The sequence below is a fragment of the Anser brachyrhynchus genome, assembly GCF_964034855.1.
Source record: "Anser brachyrhynchus genome assembly, chromosome: 3".
Classification (NCBI taxonomy): domain Eukaryota; kingdom Metazoa; phylum Chordata; class Aves; order Anseriformes; family Anatidae; genus Anser; species Anser brachyrhynchus.
Window position 1 is genome coordinate 30433947 of NC_137696.1, and position 24301 is coordinate 30458247.

General features: G+C 37.8%; 1 protein-coding gene across 16 annotated transcripts in view; it reads left to right on the top strand.

Moving 5' to 3' along the window:
• Positions 1–24301, top strand: part of EML4 (EMAP like 4) — a 158701-nt gene that overhangs the window by 102786 nt on the left and 31614 nt on the right. For 12 of the 16 annotated variants that reach the window (XM_080586108.1, XM_080586106.1, XM_080586107.1 and 9 more), the window contains 6 exons: positions 560–733; positions 2838–2966; positions 6673–6698; positions 7180–7212; positions 18433–18556; positions 23340–23489. In XM_080586108.1, the coding sequence (XP_080442234.1) occupies positions 560–733; positions 2838–2966; positions 6673–6698; positions 7180–7212; positions 18433–18556; positions 23340–23489 (636 nt within the window). The remainder of the gene's footprint in view (positions 1–559; positions 734–2837; positions 2967–6672; positions 6699–7179; positions 7213–18432; positions 18557–23339; positions 23490–24301) is intronic. The other 4 variants (XM_080586111.1, XM_080586109.1, XM_080586115.1 and 1 more) reach the window with 3 other exon arrangements.

Sequence of the window (24301 nt, forward strand, 5' to 3'; positions counted from 1 at the left end):
GCCGTTTGAAATGTTAACCTAATAAATATAAGAAAATAAAGATGATTCTTAGAAAATAAAGAGATTCTTAGCTCTTTTGTACTGGTGGTGTTAAAGATGTGGCAAGATAGTCTAATTTCATTCAACTGCAGATCAAAATTGTGATGAATTTTCAGGGATAATTTCCTTTGAATTCTGCTGCATCATCTTGTGTCAGCTTTGAATGCTGTAACATCACCCAAGCATGAAGTATGTACTGAAATGAAAGTTGTACTTAAATCAGTGTAAACTTAGTACATCTACACAGTAAAAATAAGTAAACAGATTTCCGTGCCTCCATTGCCTTTCTTATTTTTGGAGCTTGTAAGAAAATCTTATTTAAAAGGCAGCCAAATCTTATTTAAAATGCTAATCTGAACAGAGTGAGTAGACAGAGTTTTTTCTTAGTGATCATATATATAATGTTGTGACATGCTTCTCCCATCTTTTCGTAGAGGGCATTTTCTCCCACCTTTTTAATTTATTTGCTTGTTCTCTTTTTTTTTTTTTTTTTCTCCCTATGTTATACTTTATTTTACAGCGGTACAGAAAAAAAGAAGGAAAAACCTCCAGGACAGAAAGAAAAAAAAGAGGAATCTCACTCTAATGATCAAAGTCCACAAACTCAAGCATCACCTTCTCCCCAGCCCTCCTCACAGACTCTCCAAACACACAGGCAAACTCAAGAAAGCAAGAGTTCTGCTCCAGCTAAAAGGTTTTCACAGTACAGAGATAGAAAATGATTGAAATGATATGCAGTTCATATCTGACAACAAGTCATGTGAAATAGCTCTAATTTCATGATCAAGTTAACGTGTGATTTTTTGTGTGGAAGAAGATGCATTCGGATTGCATTGCAACACAGCAAATATCTAAAAATGCAGTTTTTATTTGAGTAAAGTTTTAAGATTATAAGATTTTTCTCAGTGATTGAAATCCTTATATGGTAAAGCTACTTTACCTCTAATTTACCTCTAATCAGTCATTCAAAAATAAATAACAATGATTCTGACTTGATCTTTCTCAAAATACACTTCACATGTTTTGTCTGAAGTAGCTGAGTTGTGGAGTGTGTTTTGCACATGGCTGTTTGCTATGTGTTGTAACAGCATTTGTTAAATGCTAGTATTACTGAAACTCTACCTTTTTGTATGTTTTTCTTCTCAAATTATTTTGTAATGTGACTGCAGTTTGGATTTTTTTTCCATTTGTTTGCTTTTTCTTTTTGCCCTCCACCCTTTTCAATTCCTGCTAGATTGCAGGACACTTCGCTTTTATTCTAATTCTTCACACTTCTGTTTTGACACCCAAATTACAGAACTGCTTGACTTGGCTGAAGGTAGGAGCTTATTTAGGATTGCCTCTGTGTTTCCGCTCATTTTAGTGGAAATTGGGCATTGAATTTTTTTTTTAATGGATTTTAAGATTTGAGTCATTATTTCTGGATTTAAAGACTGTCCAGATCACTTGGTGTGTTGTTTGTTTTTATTTTTTTGGTGGTGGTGATTTTTTTTGGTTGTTTTTCTTTGGGTTTTGTTTTTTGTTTTTGGTTCATTGTTACCTTATTGTTTAGGAAGCATGACATTCTTTACTGTTTGTCATTTAGGAGACTCAGATTCTTAAATAAATGAAAATTATTCCTCTGAAATTTCCTGTAATTCACAAGATTGTTGTCTTGCATTGCTTGAATTCACAGTTCTAATAAATATTTAAATTTCCACTTGACTGATGCATGTTATAACACTCCATAAAGGCTCTGTCTCCATGTCTTGCACAAACTCTACATTGTCTGAAGCTGAACTTGCGGCCTGTTCTTCTGCCTGGTATCTCACTGTACAGGTGTTTGTCTGAAGTCTTGCATACTAATCTTTTGCAGTGTGGGGAAAAAAAAATGCTTTTGTAGCGTCTTAATGGTTTAATGTGATTTGATTAACGTGTTTGTCACAGGACCTTTTCCAGCCTCTTGAGGTGTTGTGGAGGTGAGCTTGCCAGTTCTGAGGCTGCAGATCAGACCTTTCTCCTGCAAAAAGCATTTCGGATGGGATGAAGTGTAACGCTGTTAGCAGGACAGATGCAGACTAAGTCAGTTGGCTGAGTAATATGGCCTTGATCACGTTTGAATGTTTTCCCTGATTTAAAATGGGTATGAAACTAATGAACTAGTGACTGCAAAGCTTTTCAGGTTGCCATTAGTGTAAATTGGCTACAATGAGATTGCTGAAAAACTACATCAGAATTCATTGATTTGTCTATAACATTGGACAAAATCTAGCCTGCCTTATTCATGTAAGATGTTTGCAGACATTTTTGAAAAAGATTGAAGCGATAAATGTGATTTAGAAGATTTTATCTGAAAAAAAATAAAATTAAATCATAGTGTGATAGAACTGTTCCACCACAGAAATTAGTGTTTTAAAGCTGATGAACAGTTAATCAGTGAAAAAAAAAATCTACTTTTTTTCTAGGTGATTTTTATAAACTTATTCTTTAAGGCTAATACATTATAGCCTCTTTTTTCCCTTTTGGTAATTTGTTAGCTTCATTTGTAATGAAGTAGAGAGATTTTTTGTTCAAGCCTTTATGTAAGAGCATGTGAAAATGGAAAGGCATGGATAAAACATTTGGCAACTGTCTTGCTCCATTGTTTTCATTCATCCCATTAGAACTTTTTGACTAATCTTTTTTTCCTGTTTCATGCTTCAGCTTGAAGGAAGACCTAGCTCTGCTTTTGTCTACTGCTGCTTGTTGGTTGCATACCCATTCCAGTTATTGTTATCTTATTAACTTGTCATTCTAAAATATATTTTTTTTTCTTCTAGCATAAAGAGATCCTTGACTGCTGAAAAACCTCACAGTGCTTGGGAGGGCTCGGATGACAGTCGTAACAAGCTGCTGAGAGTAGCATCAACATCTAAATTAATATCGAAAGTGGCAAAGAATGCAGACAAGTATGTATAGTTTGGTGCATAAAAGTGAGTGAACTTTAGAGTCAAATTATTGTGAAACTGCATAATTTCAGTGAACTTAAATAAGCATATGCAAAGACCACTTGCATCGTTGTTTTCGCCATGAGTAATTACTTGCATAATCTGTAAGCGTGGCACTCCAGATGCCTGTGGAATCTTAAAATCATTGCAAAATGTGAATGTGGGGTGTGAGTGTAAATATATTTTAATATTGCTTATTTGGGTTAGCAGAATTATGTGTTATGAATTGTTATTTATGGCTTAATGCCACTGTTGTGAAGTTCCCAACCAGTCTTTTGCTGATTAAAAATTATTTGAAAATGCTGGTATATTTCCTTGAAATTAATCTACTGGATTTGACATGTGTGTTTCTAAAGTAGATTGTAATTGTAAAAGAAATGTTTGTGATTTCAGAAAGGTCTCTCAAATGAACTGGTTAACAGATTTCTGCTTGCAGTTTCTAGATGACAGGCAGGGATTTTCTTTTCAGCTTAATCTCCAGTGTGCCAACGTTTTCCTTCTGTTACTTCTATCTTTCTAAAAGAGTTTAATTCTATTTGAATAATAAAGTGTTGCAGTGTTTTTCTAGACCCACCTTACAGCTGTTGTCGATAATTTGTACAAATGAGCTGATTTTGACACAGTGACTGCGCACATGCTTGCTTTCCTGGGTTACTGTCCCAGTGAACCCAAGTGTCACCAAACTTCATAGTGGAGCTGAAGAAACCAACAATGTTTGGCTATTTCATTAAGCTCATTGATGAGGCATAGAGCACCGTGTCTCCACAATATTAATGAGAAGGGTGTTATGTAGTTCTGGAGGAGTGAGCCTGGAGGGTGCTAGGCCCCGTGCTAGGCCAACGAGTGCTGAGCTGAGACCAGGGCCTCCCCTGCTGTGCTCTGCACAACCTGTCCTGAGTCAGTAGTGGGATGCTGCTCGTGACAAAAAGTATACCTGGATATCCAATATAAACCATCATATATATAAATCAAAATGACCTTTTGTGAGAGTAGTGATAGGTGGCAATAGTTTGTCACTTTTTAGCTGTTATATTATATTTTCTCCGCAGAGGAAAGCCCCATTTCCTCAGCCCTTCCACATAGGTGATGCTCTGTAGCCCTCTTGTGCTCTTCTTCAGCAGCGGGTTTTCTCAGTTTGTGGTCTCCAGCAGGGGCCTCACGAGGGAAGAACAGCTCAGAGCAGTTACTTCCACATTTCTGTCAGCACAGACAGGAGTTTGCTTTTTGCTCTGACTTCGCATTGTTGGCCCCTGCTGTGACCCACTTTTTATCCTCGATGCTCGTTGCCACTTGGGCTTCCTGTTTCACATTTGCACGCGTGGTTTCCTTCTTGACTTTTGTTGAAATTTTGATCGCTTTGTTGAAATTGTTGTGCTGGCTTTTAGGCTGAGCCCTCTCCTGTTTGCTGAGATCCTTCTGAGTTCTGAGCTTGCCCCAAAAGTGCTGCCAGCTTCTCCAGCTGGATGTCCTTGCAGATCTTATACATCCGCTCGTTAATCTTCAGATTGTCGTTAACTGGAGCAAGACAGGACTACCTGAAAGCCCCTCCCACTATGACAAATAAAACTCTTCAGGCCGTTCGGATTAATTTCCATGATGGTGTCTGTAGTGCTCTCCTGAGCTTGCGTGTAAGTCAAACACATACTTACTCAAGAGTGGTGCAAGTACATTCCTTCTTCCCTAGGAATGGGAAGAACAAAAACTTAATAAATTAATCTTGGGTGTGGATATCGGCACATTTAGTAAAAGCTTTATGCCTAGCTTGAAGAGCTCTCCAGCGCACTGAAGTGCTGTGTGCGAGGAATTATGGGTTGCATATTTTGCAAGTACTTCTTTTCCTGTTGTAATTGTTTTTCACTGCTGGAATTTAAAAGCCCTTTGGCAATTTCAATTACAGCAGGACACTTCTAGATAATTTTTAGGAATGAAAATCCCTCTGTCTTGATTTCTACTTTATCAAAGTTTCTTTTTCTGACTTTTGTTATCTTAATAAAATATCTTTCATGGTGTGTTATGCTTTAAATTTGTTAATAATGAAAAATACGTTTTACTTTTATTCCCATTGTGTGTATTGGTTCAGGCAAGGTCAAAATAGGTGCCTTATTTCATTTTCCTGCAATTCTACTTTTTCTCTGAAAGACTTTAATTGCCACCCTTCTACAGTCTCTACTTAAAGCAAATAGGGTATCTAACAAAAGAGTGGATGAGGAAACATTAGGATTAATTACTGTCAGAGAAAGTTACCTGTTCACAATTTGAAGCTGTTGTATCTGAAAGTATTGGGCAAAAATGAAGCTTCCAACATTGTTAATTGCAGACTATTGAATTGAAGACTGGGTATTGCACACTGTATTGTGTACCGTGTTCTTATGCTCAAATTTATAGTAAAAACAGAATTTGCATTCAAAACCACATATTAATACTCATTTCTTAGTCAGATCCTGCATGCCTGATTTCCAACAGAATCAGTTGTGTTGTGCAAAGGCATATTGATATATTGCATTTAGAGTTCTCAATTAAGAAAAGTTGGCCTAATCTGCCTAAAGTTACCCGACTCTTATGCAAGGGAGTAGAACTCAGCCCCTATTGTGGGCCCCAGGACAGAAATGTTTTACATATGCTTTGCGCTACCAGCCCAGGATATGGACTTTGTTTAGCAAGCTCAGTCTTTAAGCCAGCACTGAGCTGTAAATCAGTCTGATAAAGCCACAAGAAGTAACAGGGTTCCCACGGCAGCCCATCATTCAGTGTTTTTCAGGCAAAATAGGGAATCCAGCTTTAATTTGTCATTTGGCAGCATGGTGAAGGTTGATTGTACCAATAGCCAGAGATGACTTTCCTCATGCATATGCCTTGACCCTTTGTCACTGTTACAAAAATGTGACCTCCATCCAGCTAAAAATACTGGATGCCACTCATACCTTCCTGCTGAATTTCAAATGAATTCAATTTTTTTTTTTTTATGCAATACATTCTCCCATCAAGGAGTGTTATTCTGATAAGTAGCTCTGATACTGGAAATTACTATTTCTTCCCTCTTCACAAAAAAGATCTGAGGTTTTTCGTGAATAGTTCATTCCTGATTCTGGCAAGAAGAGACATCTGAACTGCACTCCTTAAGAAGACTTTGTGCTATATATCCAGTAATGCTGCATGGATCCATTTTAAATGAAACTGCAACTTGCTTACATTTAATCCACATGTCCAACAGGGTTAATTCCTAGAAAATTTTGTGGTGTTGTATGTGGACAGCTTATTTTGACAGGTGTTAAATGCTTTGCATGCAGTCCTGAGGGTGTTTGGCAGCTTAAAACATTTGGTTATTACACGTTTGTTCTCTCAAAATGGAATTTTCTGCGCGCAAGGAATACAGCTGCCATAATTTGTTTTAAAAAGCTTTTTAGTTTTTGTTATCACAGTAGTTCTTAGGAACCCCTGCCCTAGTGCCAAAGACATTAAGTGACTTAACAGATACAGAGACCTGAGTAAAATAATGTGTGTGTAAAAATGTTCTGTGTTCATCAAGATTAGTTATATAGCATCGTATAGTACAGTTAAACTGTACACAGACTCTGAGATTGCAAAATGGAATAATATATAAAATTAGATGATATGGGTTTCATAATTATCTCACAGAATAACGATATTATTTTGAATTTTTCCCCAGGCACAAAGATGTCATCGTCAGCCAAGGTAAATAAAAATATTTACTTTTAAATACTGGATGAAGATGAAAAGATTTGTCTTTGACTGAATAGTATTTCCTGTAAATAAATACACTGGGAAGATGGTTATGAAATGAGGATATAGAGCTAAAATTGCATTAATAACTACTCCAAGAATTGCTCTTTCCAGATCTTTTACAAGACTTTTATAAAGATCTTTGAAATTATGGAGAATGCCTCACCATATTGGATCTTTAGGAAGGATGGAAAATTTTGGTGGGAGGTAGAAGGATTTATTTTACTTTTATGGGTTTAAAAAAAAAAAAAAAAAGCTTTTTAGCTTTTTTGATTATTTCCCTTATATTTTTGTTTGTGTACATGCGTAAATGGAGAGAGGTTATGAAAGTAAAACTTCTAAGTTTTGAACTATATGCCAGTCTTCATCCAAGCAGGTTAGAGTGAGAATTTAGAAATAGTTTTAAGATATTTTATTTCTGTCCCATAACCAGCAAAAATGTCAACTCGTGAAAAAAACAGCCAAGGTAAGATTTAAGCTATGCCCGTTGGTCGCTTTCTGATTTAGCGCTCTCGTGATTCTTTTAGTTGGCTTTTCACCATCAAAGAGCATCAGTGCATGATCTCTAAAAATCTTTGAGCATTTAAATGAAATATACTTAGGGACATGGTTTAGTGGGTAATATTGGCGGTAGGGGTACGGTTGGACCAGATGATCTTGGAGGTCTTTTCCAACCTTAATGATTCTATAACTTTATATTTCAACTTAATATTGAAACACATTACAATGTGCATATGTATAGGGTGGATTATTGGGGTAGTCTAAAATAAATTAGTACATACATACTTTCCTCAAGAGAGGAATGCGTGTTCAAATAAGGTTCTAGAAGTCTTGCATTGTTGCCTAAGATATCAGAATATTAAGAACTGCCAACTAAAAGATTTGTTTTATCTCAGCTTTCTGTCTTGCCAATATTACAACATACACACACTGATGAGAAAAGAACAGAGACTGAAGTCTTTAATATAGTTTCCTAACATGAGAAATGAGTCTCTCCTAAAGTGTTTGTCTTTGCACCGATCAATCTTGCATTCTGTGGCTACCTGCTACTGCTGGCTTGTTCAGACAAGAATAGGAGTGGTCTCCCTGAATATGGTGGAACATGGCAACAAAAGAAATGTACTTCTTGTGTCGCAAAACTACTCTGCTTTTATGTCCTGCAAACTGTACTGAAGCATGCAGTTTCAAAACTAAAGCATGTTATCCAAATGCATGCTGTGCACAACATATATACACAGAGGTTCTGTCTCATACTTTTTGCTGCTAGTTAACAGATCTGTAGTCTCCAAATTCTGTGCTGTAAGCAAGATTACATTACATTTTGATTACTTTTGATCTTTGGATTTTCTTTAAAAAAAAAAAACAAACTCAAATTTTTGGAAGCTAACATATGAATTGTAATGAGCAAAAATCACTTGGATCCAGTAACTTTTTTTTTTTCTAATTTACAGAGAAATTACAGATTTAAAAATATTCTAAATTGATTTTTATCAGAAACATCATTTGAAAAGATTAGGGGTAAAAAGGGATGCATAAGCTTCAGGAACAACAAACTGTTGCTTTATGCCAGGGATCTTTATGCCAGCTGTAGAAGAGTATATATGTGCAGCAGTGGTTACTGTAAAAAGAAAGCTAGTTGCAGTAGCATCCAGATCAGCTGCAATTTAGGTTTGCAAGAATTAATCAAAACTTTAAATTAAAAATGCCCTTTCTACCAAACTCAACTTTTCACAATACCAAATTGCATACAGCTAAAATGCCTTTAATACTAATTCTTTCCTTACAATGTGCTTGTACAATTCTGTGTGTCCCACCAAGAACAGGCTGTCTTTTGGTTCTCGCCTCCTGGTGGCTCTAACTTATGTGGCCTCAATGTTTCCCTGCTATCTATTACATTGCTGCAGAGGATGTGAGCTTTCACTGAATGATGAACGGGTGCCTTTCCACATGTGTCATGCCTTAGTCTGTTCTGAGCCTGGCTGGTATGAAAGAAGAATATGATGTGGATGAGTGGCCTTATGTATAACGGAGATGGGGAGAAATTCTTGTCACAGAAAATGCATTTACTAACATTTTAAAAACATGTAGTGTCAGGACATCATTCTGCCTTTAACTCTGGCAAAGTTGCAATTAGGATTCTACCTACAAAGGCTTTTTTTGATTGATTGTTTTTTTAATATGGGCCAGCGAATGTATTTTATGTGACAGCTCTGTGTGTGTGTGTATTTTATGACAGCTTTTTCTATGTGCCTGTGTTGGGTTGTGTGTTAGGTTTTGTTTTGTTTACTACTACAGAAGTAACCACCTGCTAGCTAACCTGTTAGTATAGTTGCAGAGAGTTTTTTCCCTACCTTTCTCCAGTATCAGCTTAGAAATAACTCAGCCAGTTCTCTGCAGTGCAACATCCTGGGCAGGTGGGTTTAGTCTATTTTCTACTAGATAGTTTTCCTATAAATATCCAATTACCATTTGCAATTTGACCCAGCTGATCAGAAAGAGTTGCTCAGACAATTAACATGGTTTCTGAAGGTAGATCCTTTGCAACTGGACAGAGTTGTCTTGAGCAGGATAGGATGGCAGGTAGCCTTTGCTGATGCTGTTTCTGCAGGACCTCCACATTCTGCAACCCAAAGGCAAGAAAAGCTGCTCTAACACTCCTTTGTGGCTTGTCAGCTTTTGCCTCTAAAGGTGAGCAGTCTTCAGCACGCTGTTAATTAAGAGAAAGCAACTCCCCTGGGCTGTACATGAACCACTGCATATGCCCTCAGCACACGCCTCCTGCGCTAATGATTGTGTCAAAGCGCTTCCTAGCAGTTGCGTGAAGGGGTCTCTGGGGAGGGCTGCTGGTGTGCAAACTGCTGGGCTTCAAAGCAAATCTACAAAAAAGTACTTCGATGTCTTTATGCAAACACAAATTATCATAGCAGAAGACATTTGCATGGAATAATGGGATGGAAGATGACTATTCTGTGTAGCTATGAACATCCTGGAATCACTTTTGCTTTTTTTTCTGCTTTTTTTTTTTTGAAATGTATCACTACAGTAGAGTGCCACAAAATTTAGCAGAATGCGTTTTTACACAGTTCTCAGAATCTTATTTATCTGGCATCATAAAATGGTGCAATATTATCTGTGTCACGAACATCTGTGTATGTTCAGTGTGATTCCTATTGAAGTATTAGCTATGAAAAGGAAAGGCATGAGGAGAAAGTGAGATTTAATCTTAGGTGAGCTTCAATAGATGAAGGGCATTAGTTATGTCTGAATCTGCTGCAGCATGGAGTCCCACAGAGCGTGTACTGCAGGTGTTGCAAGTGAACATCACCAAGACCTGGGCACTTCTCTCTTCCTGCCAGCAGCCACAGCCTTGGGGACCACAGCCTGCAGCTGCCTCGTGGGCAATCACTTGAGAGTTTCTTCTACGTAGCAGCATGCTGAGGCCATGTGTGTTACTGGTATTGGTCACATACCTTCTGTTGCAGCACCCGATTTTGCTCCCTCGGTGCCTCTCTCTCTCACGTGGGTTGAGCTGCACCTGCTCCACATTAAGGTTAGTCCTGAGCTCTGTGCATCTGGGCTTATGCTGAAGCAGATGTAATGCAGGAACCCTTTTGTGATGCCAGTCCCATGAGCAAAGGATTAGACACACTTCTTTACGTACGCTGGAGAGGTTTTCGGGTTTACTTTTTTTAGCTTATTTTTCAAGATTTGTTTGTTTATCCTTCCAAACCAGGACATTTTTTTGCAATAAAATCCAATACTAGGAGGTATTAAAATTCTGTAAAAATCCAATAAAGTTATGGATGGAACAAGCAGGTGCTTACTTAAAAGGACACTAATGAAAAACATTCACTGCATTCCTAAGTTTGTTTCTTTTTCAATTGTGCTTTATTAGTTTCCAGTGCTTTTTCTTCTGTTAGTTTTAACTGCGCTATAGTTCTAGCTTCCCAGAATGAGGCAATGATGAAGCCCACAATGGAAATATTTACCCTGCTGACAGTGTGTTCTGTTCACAGAGAGTGCAAAATCCAGTAGCTACTTCAGAACAGTTTTGCTATCAGTCAGACACATGGGTTTTCTGTCAGATGCTTGTTGAAGGTGTTCACGTATCTGAGGGCAAATAGATACCCAGTCTATCTCATTATTATTGAGCTGCTGGCTCTCATGCAGGCACATTGCTTGTTATTAAAAACCATAGATATTGTCAGAAAAACAAATTTGCATTGAAGTATTTGGGAGTTTTTATCATTGGTTCCTGAAGAAGTCAGGATTTTATTTTTTAAGCAGGAGTCATTTAGATTCAGTTTTATTGAGAATATTTCTGTTCAGTATTGCTTTTTGTCAGACTTTTATTTTTACATAAAAAAGCTAGTTTACATTGCAATAATTCAAGTTTAATATTAAACGGTAACTGTTGTTACTATCTAGATTCTTAATGACACTGGCCTGAAAGCAGAAAGCTTGTGAGAGAGAAGCTATTTGTAGTATTAAAAAGCATATTGTCACTGGTCATGCAGCTAGAACGTGAAGACAGATTAATAAATATACTCTGGATATGGTGGTTTATTGCATATTATTAGAGAGTTCTTCTTGGCCAAGCTAGTTGGAGATGTTTGAGGTTTTTCGTTTGCTTGTAATTTGCTTTGAGGTTAAGATTCAGATGATAAACACAAGTAGATCTGAGCTGCAGGTTTTGAGATGTGGGTTTTTGATTCATCAGTTCCTGTTGTTCTCCCATTGGCATTATTGAAAAATAGTCATTAATAGTTTGCAAGACAGGATCATATTAATGATTTTTTTAATAATTAAACTTAGATGAACAATTAATTTTATTTATCCACTATTTATCTACTAGGTGTATGTATGTATACATACACATGCATACATAAATAAAAAAGCAGCTGTATGCTCATTAGACTTCCTATTATGCGTAGCCTTGCTAGCCAAAGAGCAGTTAATTACAGCATAGACTTGCAGGGCTACCTCAGAGTCTGCCTAAGTAATGAGGAATAGTGATATAAAATTTGTTCTTCTAACATTTTCTCCAGTTTTCTTGTAAAAATCAGTAAGAGGTAGGGCATCTCACACCCTTCTAGGAAACTACTGTATGTTCCTTGATGATTTCATTTAGAGGCATGTTTTTTGTAGGTCAGGATTTTGGTTTAGTTATGTCACTCTTCAAATTTCTGAAGGATATAAAGATGCCTCCTGAATTGCTCTTTTCTGTAGATATTTCTTAGTTAATCTACAAAGATCTCTTTGATCTTTTTTCTCCTGTTTTTCAGTTCCCACTCATTTTCTGACTTATTTTCATCTGAAAACCTTCCATATTCCCCCAAGAATATGATTCACAAAGTAATAAATTGCTTAAGTGTAATTGCATGAGTCTTCCTGTTCTGACTTCATATAAGCACTGATTTCAACCTTTCAGATAGCTTGTATTGCCATATCTTGCATGTTTTACCAAGTTTCCCTGCATGCCAGGTAAATTCACTGGTTTACAGTGCCTGTCAGTGGAGATGCACTTGTTTGCTTGCAGATCAGGCAGGCTTCTCAGGTTCTCTCTCAGCAGCAGCACATTGTTTCATCAAGGTATTTATTCCTCTCTTTTCTAGCAGGCCATAAACTTTCAGAGAACCCTCAGTAGAGTAGATACTCTGGTTGCAAAAGTCTGTTTGCAGCCTGCTGGGACCTATTTGGCTTAGTGTTTACACTAATGAACTTAGCACAGGAAAGTAGGAGCATGGAGGAAATTTCACTGATGATGTGAAGCTGAGCAACCAAACTGATACGGTAGAGGCTGGCAGTTTAATACAGTAAGACCTAGATGTTCCTGAGCCCTGGATTAGTATAAGACAAAATTAAATTATTCAAAGTGCAGGATCACATATGCAGGAGTTGCTAGCAACATTTTAGCTGTAAAAGCCTGTTAGGTTGTCTGCCAAAATGAAACGATGAGGAAGAGGGCTCTAATGTGCTAGTTAATCATGCAAAGACTGAACCACTTACTATGAAAATATAAATGCAATCCCGGGATGTACCAGAAGTAATTCTAATAGAGGCGCACAGCCTTAAGGAAAAAATAACGCATCAAAACCCTGGTAGGTTCTCCTCTGTAACACTGCATGCAGTTATTGCCACCCACATTCCTAAAAGGTAAATTTTGTGGCCACATGGTAACAGACTTAATGCTTGCCATGCAAAAGGACAGTTAAAGAACAGAATATTTTGACTTTTGCAAAAGGCAGGCTGTGAGGGAGAGCATGATTGTGGTTTTCATTCTCACCTGATGTACTTTTAGACAGCAGATACCTGTGCTGAAGTTAGCAGCCGTGCTACCACACAAAAAAGTAAACAGCCTGACCATGCTTTCTGAAGCGAGTGCTGGAGCACCCTGAGTGTAAAAACCAGAGCAGAGGAGATGGGGAGGGCACAAGGAGACATGTCATACAGGGTGGCACAGGGCTCATGTCACTGGCAGGGCTGGCCTTGGCTGTGGAGGCAGCTCCAGCTCCTGATGTGGCTTTGCAGAGCCTTGTGGGCTGACAGCACAGCTTTAGGTCTGCTCTCTCTGTGGAGTTGCAGGGCTCTGTCTTTGCATCGCTCTGCCTGAGCACCTTTGTGTGTTGGATCAAGCCTTCTTGCATCTTTGGGGCTGAGTTACTAATTTCCCCGCACCTCTGGGGATCCCACAGGGGCCTGTGTGGAGTCTGCTTGGTCCAGCACAGCAAGAGGGCTCCCACGTGAGGCTCATATGCCTGAGCTGAGCCTGTGAGCAAAAACTGGGAGTGCTGGTCCTCTGTCCCCTGGCACTTGTGCAAAGACATTGTTGAGGCTCCAGAGGTGAATTATTGCGGAGCCAAGCAGAGTCTGGCAAGGGCTGTGAATTTGAGCTCAAAGCTTCACAAAAGCAGCTCCAGCTGTTCCCAGTGAAGTGTTGGCCCTTGAAGCCAGAGTGCTGCATCCACGTGATGCGGCCTTTTGTAGCAGCTCCGTGCTTGAGCTGTTCTTTGTCTGGTGTGGATAATCCACAGCACCTGGGTGTGCTGCCTGCAGAGCTGTAACTGTGTTTTTTAGGTGCATTTGATCCATATTTGAAAGGATTTATGGGACATCTGTGGTTGCAGGTTGATTTATTGAGCACAAAGGTCATTTCAGGTGCCCTCTTCTGCTCCCCCTGCCCCCAAAATGCTTCTGCACATTGGGTAGAGGGGTCTGAACATCTTTTCATCTGGAGCAGAGAATTTAGTTTGATACCTGTCATTTTCAGGCTGCTGGATAAGAGAAGTGTTGGATTATTATTTTTTTCCCTCGAAGTTCCTTATAACTTCTTTCTCTCCCCCTAATACCCACTTTCCCACATTTCTATTATGCGATGGCAAAGACCCTTTACTTCCAAAGGTGAAGTGAGGAAAAAAGAATCTGACATGGTGCTCTGTATCTGGAAATAGCGAGAATACAGGAAAGAAACAGTGTGATGCTCTTGAGTACGCAGTTGAGCTGGTAGGATATGAAAGAGTTAAATCTCTGGTTTTCTTAACTTGCATTTACAAGAATTTGGCCTTAGGCAATTAGTTTCTGTTGAAGAATGGTTTTGTTGATATGCTGCCATCATCTCTAGAATTTCAAAAGATTTTTACATTAATATTATATCTGCCCTACAGGTTATTCTGAAGAAAGGAAATTTACAGTCTTAGACAAAAACCTTTCAGTGGGTTGTCTGTCTGCTTTTTTCATCCTCCTTCTTCTGTAGGGAGAGGCTTAATCAAGTTATACCTAATCTATGTCTCTCTAACAAGTGTGTTAAACATGTACGTTCAAAGGTAGTCTTGAATACACACAGCTAACTAATAAAAGCCAAAAATGTTCTTTCTTTAACAGGGCAGTTCAGAGAGCTGACTTGTATCTGACAGCACTGCAGTCTTTTCTCCAGGCTCCACAAGACCTCTTATCTTCTGACCAAAGACCTGACTAAATTCTTCTTAGACTCTCTTGTCCATAGGGTCCAACAGGTGCAACTGCCTCCATCCATACGCATTTCAGTTGCAGCTTGTCTCCGCTGTTCTAAGCAGCAATAAGAAATTTGAACCTAAATTCGGGGCATCATTTTGCACTGATCTTACAGAACTAGAAGTGCCAAGATGAGTGCTAAACTGAGAATTTGAATTGCAGAAGTGGGTGGTCTTTTTCAAATACCTTCAGGTTACATCATGTTTTAAGAGCAAGAGCACCAGATTTTAGCAGAAAGGCCGTTATTGATAGATTACCCTTGGGTTTGGTAAAAATTGTTTTCTTTATAAAATACATACTATAAAATATTTTCATGGAAAAAATGAGACATACTTCTAATTTGGAATAGTCATCTAAAAATTTCTGTCAGACTAGTTACAACACAGATTTTTCTTTTCTCAGCAATGTAATTAAGCAGTGCACATTTGGTAAAACAACTATTGTTTCTAAATTATCTACTGGGAAGTGATTTTCTTTGTTCTTTGTTCTTTGATATTTGATCTGAGGCAAGTTTTCTACTGTTGTCAATGGACAGACTTACAGGGTTCTTGTTCAAAGGATCTGTATTTGTTCTTAGAAAGAAATGGGACAACTGTTTTTCATCTTCTTTGTATTTGTTCCTTTGATACTTAAATGGCTCAACTTTCATTGTATTAATATCCAAAATAAGGAAAAACCTTTATGCTTGTGCTAGTTTTACCATGTTCCATTATTGCAATTTCTGCACAAGAAGTATTTCTTTTAGCATGTGATCGATCTATTTATTTCTTTTCAGTGGCTTTCACTTTTATTTGGACTCTCACAGGGAAATTCACTTCTATTTCCTCCAGGGCAGAGTAAACCCACTACCAGGATCAAGAGAGATACAAAATTCAAGTAAAATTAGTTCTTGGTCTCGGAAGGTTGATTTGAGCATGCTAGAAGTAGAAAATGAGTCACACTAATCATATCCTTTAAGGCAGGGAACTCCATAAATTTGATAAACTGGGATCTACTTCATCAGTTAATTAAAAAAAAAAAGTTTTATAGAAATCATTAAACATCAAGAAATTAAAATTACTATGCACTAAGAGCAAAAAACAGAAAGGTTTTGATAAATTAAGCCTTCCGTTTTGTTAAATCTTCAGAGTAAATATTGTGCATGTGATAGAGTACTTTTAACTAGCTTGTGTTCAGGTACACGGATTCGTTGACCTAATTAAAAGCATTCCATTGGAATGAGTGAAATACTTGGAATGTAAATACAGTGTATGTTTCTAGTGTATATTTCTGTGCAACACTGTTTTGTATCTTTGGTACAGTAAAATAGTCACAGGTTTTTCCCCTCTCATTCTCTTCTGACTGTAGGTAAGACTTAAGAAAATATGTTTCTGTGATCTATTTCAAACTGAGAGAGGGTAGGGACCCTAGCTTAAGCTTGGTGAATATGTTTCTGATCTTAGTCACAACTTTGATTATTTATCAATCTTTACATCTTCTAAAATATTTTGATATGCAAGAGACTATTTTTGCTGTCATCACTGAAATTACCTGCTTTCTCTTGCCTTTTTAGATAATCTAAATTTGACATAAACTACTTGTGTTCAATCTAGAATTCAATCAGAATAAGTCTGAATTTCACATAATTTCAATTTTAGATATTTCAGATGCAAAACATAGATTCCACATTCATACAATCTGTATAATAATCTTACAGCTTAATTCAGGAAATATTTACAAGCATTACCTGGACATTTACAGGACGTTTGTCTTTTGAAAGAAATATAAAAACAATTGTTTAAAGATCTTAATTTTAGAGCTCAATATTATTAATGTCAAATGTGATTAGATATTTCTTCATACTTTCGAGCTAATTCTCAACTATTCTAATCCAGTCTTAGTCAACTATTTATGCTTTGGTTTGAAACTCTTTAATTCTCTATGCTATGGTTTTCAAGTCCTTACTCCAAAAAATAAAATAGAAAGTTCAAGGTTCACAGCAGAGTATTATAATACTTAAGGTTTGTGATATTAGTTACATTAACAACGGATACTAGTCACTAAAGAAGCTGAAGTCTGATTTAAAAACAAACAAACAAAACACGATGCAAAATTAAAGAAATACTTGGATCCCTCTTAATTAGTGCTTTTTGAAATGCAGCTCCTGTGTCAGTAGAGTTGGAAGTGTTGGCACTAATTCTTGTTTATTTGAGGCCTGATTTAACTGTGTCACAACGCTGTGTTTGCTGCATGGGTGGAGTGTAAAGACCCTTAAAAGCCTTCAAAGGTTTTATTTGTGGGTGGGGTTTTTTTGGTCTTTTGAAGTTAGAAAAATCATTTCTGTCGTAGTGTGGAAGGAAAACTCTTGTAGGACAGGACCTCATATACTAGTTAGAGCTGTTCCTTAAATCTAGATGAGTTACCTTCCAGCGACTAGCTATCGTGTTTGACCAAGCCACTGAGCTACTCTGTAATTAGTTTTCTCTGGTGGAAAAAAATCTGATGTTCATTGGAAAGGAACTTCTAAAGACTTGTAAAGTGTACAGGTGCCTCGATAAATGTGCATATTTTTTTGTCACAACTGAAGACAGTGTTAGAGCTGGAGTCATCTGTTGCATCCTTCCATCCTTTAGGATATGGAGCAATATGCAATGGGATACAATTTAAATGATTTTAATAAATTCATAATTCAGGTTAGTTTATTAGTTAGTTCATAAATTTCAGATTGTATTCATCAGCAAAGCTTTTGATGCTTTTTCTTGCAGCATTCAAGTGTCTTAGTTGGGCTATTAGTTTGGATGAGTGGGCAGCTCAGAGGGTAAAAGACACAGTTGGATGGTTGGCCTCAGAGGTTGTGGGTTTTGGGGCCTGCTCTACCTTGTGGCCAGTAGGTAACAAGTGGAGTCTGCAGGGATCTGTCCTGAACCTGTCCCGTTAAACAACTTTTGCAGTGACCTGCAGCAGCCAACACAGTGCACACAAATTTACAGATGGCAGCAGACCGGGGGACATGGGCAGGCTGGAGGAGTGGTGGGCCTGCAGTAACTTCACAAAACAGCAAGAACAAATGCCAAGTCCTGCTCATGGGAAAGAAGAGCCCCTGGCAGGGATGCAGGCTGGGAACAAAGGGGCTGGGGGTAGAGCAACTCTGTGGGAAAGGCCTTGGGGGTGCTGGCAGGCTGCAAGGTGCCCAGAGAGGCTGTGCTATCTCCATCCTTGGAGCTTGGCAAGACTGAACCAGTCAAAATCCCGAGCGTTCCTGTTGGACCTTGTGGCTGAGCCTGCTTTAAGCCAGAAGTAGGACTTAAAGATGTCCTGAGGTCCCTGTTCAACCTGAAATATCATATCCTGTGATTTCATGATAATTTATTTATTCGATTTCATATTTTAATTTAGATTTAAAATTTACCTTTGCTCTTTAATTTACATGTCTAAAATGTTACAGGCCTAATCTATTCAGAGAGTTACCCTAAATTCAGCTAGCACTTACTGTGCCTGTGTTTGTGTGTGTGTGTGTGCATGTTGTTTTAGTGTTCAGTTAAAAAAAAAAAAAGTCTCAGCCTTAACCAAGTTCACATTTCAAAAATAATTGTTATATCACAAATATTATTTGCATCTCTGTGCTAATTACTAGTTTCTTTTGTGCTCATTTCTTGTGTAAACTTGTATATGATTAATATACTTTTTGTTTCAACAGAGGGAGAATATATCAAGATGTTCATGCGGGGTCGACCAATCACAATGTTCATTCCTTCTGATGTAGAAAATTATGATGATATTAGGACAGAGCTGCCTCCTGAGAAGTTAAAACTGGAGTGGGTGTATCCTTGATATCAGTAACTATTTTTTTTTTTTGTCTTGCCATGCCTTTCTTCTCTGTATCAGCCTTGTGTCTTCTCTGTTCAGTGACAATTTACCTGGGAGGGGATATTAACAGGAGAAAAAAAAAACAATGCACATAAGTGCAATTCTTTGCACTACTTCTGTTTCGGCTCTGAAATGAAGTGGTTGATTTCTTGGAAAGTCATTTACATTAAATATATTAAATAAATCAAATATATCATATGAAGAAGTGAGTTGGTATGTGGCTGACGGCAGTTCTTCAGACTTAGTAGATCAGAAGTTCATAAGAGACATGCTTCTGCACACATTTGGGTCTTCCCATCACCCCCCTCTCATCTCTGCAGATTCTTCCTGTAAGCTGTGATTATATAATTTTTTTAGTCCTCCAGTAGAATAACAGGTCTAGACAGCACTCAAATTGGTGTAATAATCCCAGGTTTGATCCTTCTGATCTTGCTGAAAGCAAGAAGATTTTTATAAACGTTGATGATGCGCTGTCATATATCAGGATATGTACAGACAGGGTCTCCCCATACCTCCATTCGTGTATGTGCATAAGGCATGTATTTTAAGCCACCCTTTGTTACTCAGTTAAGGAAAGACGATTTCTCTATTATTTTCTCTGCTTTTATTAACTTTTAGATGTTTGAAATCAATGATATTGTGTATTCAGTTGTGAAAAAGCAGCTGTGGAGCTAGCGTCCTCTGAACTTTGGAGACAGATTGTGAAAGCTTAGACCATAAAAGAAGAATATTTTATTTTAAAAGTCTGGTTGGAAAGAAAACTGAGCTCTTACTCAGGCTTTGCAAAGTTGTGGTGATCTTCTTTCCTACTGTCACCACTGTTGGGTGCTGATGCTGGCACTCATATGACCATGAAGTAATGGGTTGGGTCAGTTGCTGATCTGGCTGAAATGCAATCTTTTTTTGTGGAGTTAACCTTCAGCGGGATCAACTCATTAATTTGATTTTTCCCACAAACATGCAGGGGCTAGGATCAACACACTAGAGGAAGGGCCAACCTACTGTTTCAGCAGCAGTGAGGAGTTTGGACTGATGAAAACTGATCATGAAATCATACCCTCAGTTAAGTAGGTGCAAATCCCTCTGTGGACACATTTATTTAATGTCCAAGGACCTTAAGTTCAGGTTAAATCAGTTTCCTGCTGTGGGCTAATTAAAGTGAAATAAATCTAGTCTAAACTAATTGTCCACGTTTTTGGAATCTGTTTAAGGAAATGTCATTCTAAATCAGACTGCTATATTTCTGGCTATAGGATATCTTTTGGATATAATGTTGAAGAAAACAATGAGGAAAAAGCAGTAAAATTTCTGAGGGAGTACTGCTGATCCATATGACATTGAACAAAATTGGCCTTCAGTTTTGGAGACATGAAGTTCCAGCAGCAGATCATGTACTTTGTGTACAGGCTTAGAAAAGCTGAGAAATCTGCAAGCCTGCCATAACTGCCAAATGTAATGACAGATTGAAGATTGTACACTTTATTAACAAGGTATGGGGCCAGCGATTCACAGAGTATTTTAATAATGTCAGTGTTTCGCAACTGAAAGGTTAATGGAGTGTTGAATAATTCAGCTGGTAAGCTTTGTTTTGAAGACCTTTTAATTCTCCAGCAATTGCCTTCTGGATGGTTGTTTGTAATTGGGCTTTCCTTTGATATTACCATCCTGGAGGATGCTGTTTACAGGCTAGCTGATGAACCATGAGGATAAACAACTTCAAGGCAAGAACAGAGGCAAAAGATTGTGTGGTAGGGTTTTTGGTCTTTGTTGTTGTGTGGGGAGGTGGGGGTGGAATTGTTCTTTTTAGATGAGCTGTGTCCTGTGGGTGTTTTCAACGACTGATACCTGGTACTGTAGATTCAACAGAACACACTTTGCTTTTGTCTGCCCTGCAGATTACTGACAATTAAAGAAATACCTAAACAGCTTGGCAAGATGAAATAGTTCGTGGGGAAATCTGAGCTGACCATCTCTGGTTCTTGAGTGATTTCATGTAAATTTAGTTTGAGTATCCCTGCTTTGCAGTGCAATCTGGCTTACTGCATTTCAGAACTGGTTAAAGAATATCAGGCATTCCTACTAAGAGGGAAATGGCCTGCTCTAGAAGCTACAGAGATCACTGTCAGTGCTGCTGTTGATAGGCAGTGACTTTTTAGCCTCTTTCTTCCAGTGTAAAGTAGCTCAGTTTCTACAAGGGAATTTCTGACTTCCCTTTATAAGCTTATTTTTAACACTGGTGCTCTTCTTTCTAAGAATAATTCAAGTCAGTGGTAATGATACTATTGAATGCTGTTGTACAGCAGATCACTTTCCATGGGGGCCTTGGCTATTTTTACCCTATTAAAAATAAAACAAACAAACAAACAAAACTAAAAGCTGTTAAGTATATCATTTTTTTTGGTGACAAAACAGTCCAAACCTTCACAATACTAAGACTGAATTTCCTTCAGCCTTATTGAAACATGTCTTACTGAAAGATAAACATTGACGTTTAGTGGAAATTAAGCATCAAAGTTGTATTGCTGTTTCTCCTGCAGAGAGATGATCCATCATTGTATTAATGTATCTCTGCTCTCTTGTTCTGAGAGTGCGGAGAAGGAAAGAGCTGCTGTGGAGCAGCAACACCTCTTGTTTTCTCTCAAGATGCCTGGGATGGAGCATGAAGAAAGCAAAAAATTCTCTCACAAAATAGGTTGTTGCTTTACATGCTCCTAGAAAATGCAGCCACTCTTTGGTACATTGTTATGTAGGAGGGTGAAGGAAAGGAACGGACTGAGAAAACATAACTGTTTTTTGCAACCTCATGAATGCCAGAGCTTAACAGAGGGTGCCAAAATATGTAGCCATAGCTTCACATGGTAAATGTCTGAGATGAAACAATGGATGTTCAAAGATGACGATCACAAGAAATCCTTATCAATACATTGCCTATTATATACAGCAGATCAACAGCATCTGCCTTTCTCCTCTGAGATGCTATTTAGAATAGTGTTCTTCATGCTTCTGTATAGAAATAATATTTTCATTGGTTTATAGCCCGTCATTTCTGAAAGTTCACTGGTCTGGTTTATTTGTTCTGCTTTTGTAAAGGTCCATTCTAGAGGTTTTTTTTTTTTTGTTGTTCCACTGGTGTTTGAAAGAGGAGAAGAAAATTTAGTGTGAAGGTAAATACTGATAAGGGAGAAACTGAAGCATCCTTTTTCCTGCTCTCAGCATTGTGTTGTATCAGCATCTCTCTTCACATCATTTGTTAAGCAAGCTTAGCTTCAGAGGAGCCATTGTGTTCTTCTGTAGTAAAGGGAAGACAGCAAGGTAGAAATCTGTTTTCTTTTCCTTACTCTAAAAAGACTTAATTGATAACTGAATGCAGTGTCCCTCTTTGAACCACTATTTATTTACATTATTTAATGAACATGTTTAATTTTGCAAGTGTTCTTGTGGTACAGTAGTCTTGTAGTTTGATGGGCTACAGGGACTACATCCCTGTAGTTTCAGGAACTACAAAAGAGGAAAGACCTATATTTGCTACTCATGTTGTGGGGCATTTTTTGGATGTAGAGGGTGGCATTGAGTGGTATTTTTGTTAGAGAAGTAGTCCTTGTCCGAGAACAGAGGCCAGGCTGTCAAGCAAGGAGACTTTGGTTTAAGTACTACCAAACCTGCTCTACTGCACCTACTTTTAATTATGAGAGGGCCAGCTTAACCCATCCAGCTTTCTTCGTGTTGGTCTTTTACTTCATCCTATCTATCTCAGTAACCAAGACCTTGGAATCCTTTACCTGAAGTTGCTTAAGGCATCTCCTGCTGTTCTAGGTATATTAGTTGGTACTAAAGTGGGAACCTCTCTCTGAAGAGTGCAGGGCATAATGAGAAAATTTTATATATATATATATATATATATATATGTATTTAAGGCTTCAAAGCTGCTGTCCAAGTCTGAGTGTTGATTTTGGTAGTAAACAGTGACCCTGAAACTGAAACACAGGCAGACAGCCACATTAATAGTCTAGATTAAGAAAATCACACCAGCTTCAAAGTAATATCAAGATACAGTTACATTTGATCAGTGCTAAACCATGTTTTGATTGCAGTGCATATAAAACTTCTGAATGTTGTTAGTGTCATGGTAGTTATACAGGTTTTCTACAAGAATCATCCCTTTTATGTATTTTGGGTTTTTCCCTGTGTCAGTTCATTTTGAGATTTGTTTGCTTTAAAAATACTCTAAAATGTTCTTAAGAACTATTTCCTGGACTTGGCAGCTGCTGTGCTGAAGCTTGCCTTTTTCTGAAGGGTGTTAGGAATTTTCACACGCTTGTTTTGAAAGGCCAGACAAAACCAATATGCTGGTCCCTGGCATAGAGTTGCCCAAGCTCTGTTACTGTAAAAGATATACAGCCTGTACCATGATGTCTTGCTGTTACCTAATGAAAATTCATATTAAGGATTTTTATAAAGTGACACAGCTACATTTGTTTTACCTCAGTGTGCATTATATATTTTTATTTTTCCATCAATGAATATCACTTTAAGTGGATTGGTTTTCTGAAGTCTGATCATATTCTTATTTTTTTAAAACTGTTACTGAAATTGTGCTGTAATTTCACAGGAAAACATAAAGGGCACTTCATGGCATGAGAGCTCCCCAGGAATCCTTTCAAAATTTGTTGGAATTTTTCTGTGTGTGATATACAGTGATTATGAAAGCCTTGACTCTAAAAATATATAAATGTATAGATATGGGTATCGTGGAAGAGATTGTCGAGCCAATGTTTACCTCCTTCCTACCGGAGAAATTGTATATTTCATAGCATCAGTGGTGGTACTATTTAACTATGAGGAGAGAACTCAGCGACACTACCTGGGTCATACGGACTGCGTTAAATGGTTAGTATAAAACATTTGTGTGTGTGTGTGTGTCATAATTCAGGAATGTATTTATTTTTAAAATTTTCTCACTGTATCTATGATCTCCTTAGTGTCATCATGATTATAGTTATTTTCTGTTTCATCAGTCCCTGTAGATATCACTGTAGTAAGTGCCTTACAAATGAATGGTAATATAACAGTCCACATTAGCTTAGGTTTTCTGGTTTAAATATAAAATTCGATACATAGATACCGTAGGATTGCCAGATTAGAGACAGTATAAATTATTCTAAATAGATGTCCCAATAATTAAAAATGGTCATCAGCCTAATTCTAGATCAGGGATTTAAAGGCAATATGGCAAAGGTGTAGACTGAAAGGAGAATTAGAAAACCAAATGTAAGACTAAGCAATAATTTTCTCATTTTTTAAATGGATGCCCCATCCAAGTATTAAGACCATCTGAGATATGAGAGAGACACTTGAAAACAAAACATAAAAACAGGAAAATTGAAGCGAACATCATTGTTGGTGCAAAGGTTCGTCACTTCACAATGTTAGTCTTAAGAGTAGCGTAGGGCTTTGATTTTAAGGCAAATATAGACTCATTGCTGTACCTGAATGGAAGAAAGGAGTTGCTCCCTAAACCTCTTTTCTCCTGACTCTGCTTTGATAACTGTAATTGCTTCCTATGGGAGTAATGCTATTAGTCTTGTATTCTTCATGTTCATTCAAGAAACACGACTGAATTGTAAACATTTTGGTGCTCATCACTCTGACTTCTTCAGCCCCCCTCCACTGCTCCCCCTTGCCAGTTTCTTTTTGTTGTT